Source organism: Corvus brachyrhynchos, unplaced genomic scaffold (assembly GCF_000691975.1).
Source record: "Corvus brachyrhynchos isolate BGI_N302 unplaced genomic scaffold, ASM69197v1 scaffold150, whole genome shotgun sequence".
In the NCBI taxonomy this organism is placed as follows: Eukaryota; Metazoa; Chordata; class Aves; order Passeriformes; family Corvidae; genus Corvus; species Corvus brachyrhynchos.
The window spans coordinates 2,012,967-2,017,971 of record NW_008236162.1 but is presented as its reverse complement, the minus strand read 5'-3'; the positions used below and the strand labels follow the sequence as shown (position 1 = coordinate 2,017,971).

At 58.4% G+C, this 5,005-nt stretch overlaps 1 protein-coding gene across 1 annotated transcript in view; it reads left to right on the top strand.

The window, feature by feature from the left end:
* Position 1: 1 nt before the first annotated feature.
* The window catches only part of SLC39A14 (solute carrier family 39 member 14), a gene marked incomplete at its 5' end in the record, with an annotated part of 8,115 nt that continues 3,111 nt past the window's right edge, over positions 2-5,005 (top strand). Inside the window, 9 exons of the mRNA XM_017732395.1 lie at positions 2-28; positions 145-331; positions 902-1,076; positions 1,862-1,977; positions 2,322-2,491; positions 3,000-3,122; positions 3,663-3,848; positions 4,030-4,237; positions 4,981-5,005. Of these exons, the coding sequence (XP_017587884.1) occupies positions 2-28; positions 145-331; positions 902-1,076; positions 1,862-1,977; positions 2,322-2,491; positions 3,000-3,122; positions 3,663-3,848; positions 4,030-4,237; positions 4,981-5,005 (1,217 nt within the window). The remainder of the gene's footprint in view (positions 29-144; positions 332-901; positions 1,077-1,861; positions 1,978-2,321; positions 2,492-2,999; positions 3,123-3,662; positions 3,849-4,029; positions 4,238-4,980) is intronic.

The following is a 5,005-nucleotide window of genomic DNA, read 5'->3' as shown; positions in this document are numbered from 1 at the left end:
TCCCCCGCAGCGCCTGAACCTCTCCCGGGTAAGGAGGCGATCCCCAAAACCTCCCTGTGGATCCCCAAAACCTCCCTGCGGACTCCCGAAATCTCCCCTGCGGAGCTGTGGGAATCTCAAGGCACGTTCCTGTCCCTTCCCCAGTGCTTCAGCTCCGTGGAGCTTTTCGCCATCCACAACCTGAGCGAGGGCTCCCCTGTGGGGCACAGCGAGTTCAAGGAGTTCTGCCCCACCATCCTGCAGCAGCTGGAGTCGGGGGCGTGCGCCTCCGAAAACCTGGAAAATGAGGAGAATGAGCAGACAGAGGAGAGCAGGCCCAGCTCAGCTGAAGGTAAGTGGGGTGCTGGGGGAGGGGCACTGCCTGGGCCTGGGCATGGAGCCTGGGGACACGAGGCACCCAGGGACCTGTGGGACAGCCAGTTCCCACTCCTGGGAATTCCCTGCCTCCAGCAGCTGGGAATCCTGACCGAGTTCTCCTCGCTGTGTATCGTGCCGTGGTGTGGTTTTGCCGGGATAACCTCTGTGCCTCCGGGATAGCTGGATGAGGAGGGGACTCTGCTCTGGGTTCCCGTGGGTGGGAGGGGGTGACCCAGCCCCTGGAGGGACCCGCTGGCCTCCAGCCACCGGCGGGTGCTCAACCAGCTCCCGTCTGTCCTGCTCCCGACCATGCCCAAGGTCTTGGATCAGCTGCCCTGAGCACAACTCAGCTTCTCCCACGTCGGGGCTGGCTTGGGAAAACCTTTTCCAAGGAACCCGGTGGCTTCATTCCCACCTTCCTTGCACCAAACATGACGGTTTTGTCGCAGCTGGAGCATCCGGAGCCAGCCTTTCCCACCTGCCCGGATCCGGGCTCTCCGAGAGCCTCGGTAATGTCTGGCCCTCGTTTCTTCTCGTTCCGCAGTGTGGGGCTTTGGTTTTCTCAGTGTGTCCATGATTAACGTGGCCTCCCTGCTCGGAGTCCTCATCGTTCCGTGTTCCCAGAAGGCCTTTTTCAGCCGGGTGCTCCTGTTTTTCATCGCGCTCTCCATCGGCACGCTGCTCTCTAACGCGCTCTTCCAGCTCATCCCAGAGGTGCGGTAGAACGTCCCTGCCTCTCTCCCGTCTCCGGGGGCAGCTCCCCGGGCGCCCTCTCTGCCTCCACCCCGCCGAATCGATCCGACCCCTCGTCACCCGAGGCTCAGGGCTTGGCTCAAGGGGCTCCGCAGGGCTTTTCTCACCCTTCCAAGCACCAGGAAACCCGCGGTGTTCTCCATCCCTGCCACGTCTGAGGAGTGGGAATGTGCTGGGAAAAGCTGTTTGCTCCTGCTCTGTGTGTCCCTTGGAGGGATGTGCTCAGCCACACTTGTGGCAGCGCTACTGGCATGAGCCAGAGGGAAAGAAATGTGAAATATCCATGAAAATATGATCAAATATCCATATAAAAACACGGAGAACAGCCCAGAGAAGCACCGGCTTCCTCTGGAATCAGCCAATTTTTACAAATCCTTTAATTGCCTCTTTTTTCCCCCCCACCTGATTTCCCAGCCCGATGTTCCCACAAGGGTTCCGGCTTCCATGAGGTTTCCTGGTGCTCTGATGGGACCGACAGAAATATTGCAAATTAATTGTGTTGTAATTGTGCAGTCCTGGAGCTGAACAAGTCCACCTGGATTGGGCACGTTTGGATCATGGTCCGGGTGGCTCCTCAGAGGATGAACTGGATTTCAGCTGCATATCCAGACTTAAAATTCCAGTGGGTTTTCCCCCCCAGCGTTGCCTGTTTTGCTGCGGGGCAGTGAACGCCGTATCTGTGCTGGCAATGGGATGTTTATCCAGGCTCCTTTTCAGCTCCAGAACTGCAACTTTTATTTGCTGGACATAGAAACCAAGCGCCTCTAATTCCTGATCTGCCGGGAATTGAAATGCCCAAGGTGCACTCCAACCCCACCGGCACCCGGAGCATCCCAGCAGGGACTGGCTGCGGGACAGGGATGGAGCGTACGAGGTGCTCGAGGGAACCCGGACGCTCTGTGGCTTGGGAATGGCCCACGGAGCAGAGCTGGGGGCTGGCTGGGACACGGCCTGGCTGCCAAAACCCAGCTGGGAGAGCTGAGTTTCCCGAATTTTCCCAAAGAGCCATTCCCAAAGCCGCTCAGCGCCGGGTTCGCCCTTTCGGAGGCCGCGCCAGATGAACAACAATCACTAATGAATGTCCTCTTCTCTCCCCTCTCTCCCTCCCTCCTCTCTCCCTCCTGTCGCTGTGGATTCCTTCCCTGCCCATCCCCACGTTGATCTCGTCCCTTCCCGTCTCCCGTCTCCCGGGGTGGGTTTGGCTGTCCCAGTCTGGGGTTACGGTTTCCTCTGCGTCTCCGTCATCTCCCTGTGCTCGCTGGTGGGAGCCAGCGTGGTGCCCTTCATGAAGAAGACCTTTTACAAGCGGCTGCTCCTCTACTTCATAGCTCTGGCGATTGGAACTCTCTACTCCAACGCCCTCTTCCAGCTCATTCCCGAGGTAGGGAGAGGCCCGGCGGGTCTGTGCTTTTCTCTCTCTCGGGGGCTGTTTCTCTCTCTCTCTCTCTGGGCGCTCGCTGGCTGGAGAAGGGGAAGGCCGGAGCGAGGTATGGAGGGCTGGGAGCCCCTCGGAGCTGCAGTTTGGAAGGGAATCGCTCCAGAGAGATCCCCGGTCTGCTTCAAGCAGAGAATCGTTGTTTTATTGCCTTTTCTGGCTTTTTCCAGCCCTGGAGGCGGGTCCCCCCTGCAGAGCAGAGCCTGGTTCTGCCACCCCTGCCCCAGAGCAGGTGCTGGATCCAATGCCTTGGGGCGCAGCCAGCTTGGAGGAGGGAATGAGGGAGATTAAAGGTGCACAGAGGCGTTTCCTGAGCTTGTCCCCAAAGCAGCTGCTCCTCAGAGAGAGCTCAGAGCTGTGTCACCTCTCCAGTGTCACCCCAGGAGCCAAGGCAGATGAAGGACACTGCCAGGGCCTGCTCCTCATCCTCTCTGGTGTCCCCTCCTGCCTGCAGGCATTTGGATTCAACCCTCAGGAAGATTATTACGTTTCCAAATCCGCTGTGGTGTTCGGGGGCTTCTACCTCTTCTTCTTCACGGAGAAGATCCTGAAGATGCTCCTGAAGCAGAAGGACCAGGTGAGGCTGAGCAGGGGACAGCGGGGTGGGAGACAGCAGGGATATCGGGATGGAGAGGTGGGAAACAGCAGGGATATCGGGATGGAGAAGTGGGAAACAGTGGGGATATCGGGATGGAGGGGTAGGAAACAGCAGGGGTATCAGGATGGAGAGGTGGGAAACAGCAGGGATATCGGGATGGAGGGGTGGGAAACAGCAGGGATATCGGGATGGAGGGGTGGGAAACAGCAGGGATATCGGGATGGAGGGGTGGGAAACAGCAGGGATATCGGGATGGAGGGGTGGGAAACAGCAGGGATATCGGGATGGAGGGGTGGGAAACAGCAGGGATATCGGGATGGAGGGGTGGGAAACAGCGGGGATATCGGGATGGAGAGGTGGGAAACAGCGGGGATATCGGGATGGAGAGGTGGGAAACAGCGGGGATATCGGGATGGAGAGGTGGGAAACAGCAGGGATATCGGGATGGAGAAGTGGGAAACAGTGGGGATATCGGGATGGAGGGGGAGGAAACAGCAGGTGAACCCCCTGATCCCACAGCACCACCACGGGCACAGCCACTACGGCCCCGAGGCTCTGCCCTCCAAGAAGGACCGGGACGAGGGGGTCACAGAGAAGCTGCAGAATGGGGACCTGGACCACATGATCCCACACATCACCAGCGACCTGGAATGCAAGCCCCCCTCCGGGGATGAGAAGGCCGTGGTGGGCTCCCTCTCTGTCCAGGTGAGTGCCTCATCCCATGGGATTGTGGCAAAATCCCACCCGTCAATGGTTTTGCATCCCAAATCCTCTGTGCGTGGTGGGAACAAACGGCTCCGCTGTGTGGGTTTGATGAGTGGTGGGGGGGAGGAGGGATCAGTGACCCCATTTGGGTGCTGACCCCCGTGTTGGGGTGCTGTGGCAGGACCTGCAGGCCTCGCAGAGCGCGTGCTACTGGCTGAAGGAGGTGAGGTATTCGGACATCGGGACGCTGGCCTGGATGATCACCCTCAGCGACGGCCTCCACAACTTCATCGACGGCCTGGCCATCGGCGCTTCCTTCACCGTGTCTGTCTTCCAAGGGATCAGCACCTCCGTGGCCATACTCTGCGAGGAATTCCCACACGAGCTGGGTATGGGACTCCTTGGATCTGCCCCTGGTCCTGCTCACTCTGGAGTCCGTCCTTTTTCCATGCAGAAAGGAAAATTTGGGGTGGAATAAACAGTGATGCTGCTGAGGGGGGGGGAAAGGGAGGGCTGTAAACTGCACTGAGTAATCGCCGCTCTAAAAATAACGAGGTAATATGATGTCTGAGATTTAAATTTAGATGGAGGCATCTGAAGACAAAAAAAAAACCCTCAACACCTCGTTGGTTTGGGAGGGGGGAGGCGGGTTTGGGTGGGAATGTCGGGATTTAGGGGCAGTGGAGTGGTCAGTGGAGAAGAGGTGGGTTTGGGTGTGAATGTGTGGATTTAGGGACAGTGCTGTGGTCAGTGGGTGGGAGGCAAGTTTGGGTGTGAATGTCCAAATTTAGGGGCAGTGGAGGGGGGAGGCGGGTTTGGGTGTGAATATCTGAATTTAGGAGTAGTGGAGAGGTCAGTGAAGGAGAGGCGGGTTTGGGTGTGAATGTCTGAATTTCAGGGCAGTGGAGAGGTCAGTGCCCAGTGCCAGCAGGCACAGGGAGCCCATTCTTGAGCTGGCACACGCTGTGATTTTTGGGGTGTCCTGTGCAGTCCAGGGGTTGGCCTCTGATCCTTGCGCCTCTCTCCCAACTCGGGATATTCCGGGATCCTATGACCTCGAGTCCAAGCTGCTGCTGTCCTGATGCTGCTGTCAGCCCTTCTCTCCTCATCCTCCCACCCTGTTCTCCCACAGGGGACTTTGTGATCCTGCTCAACGC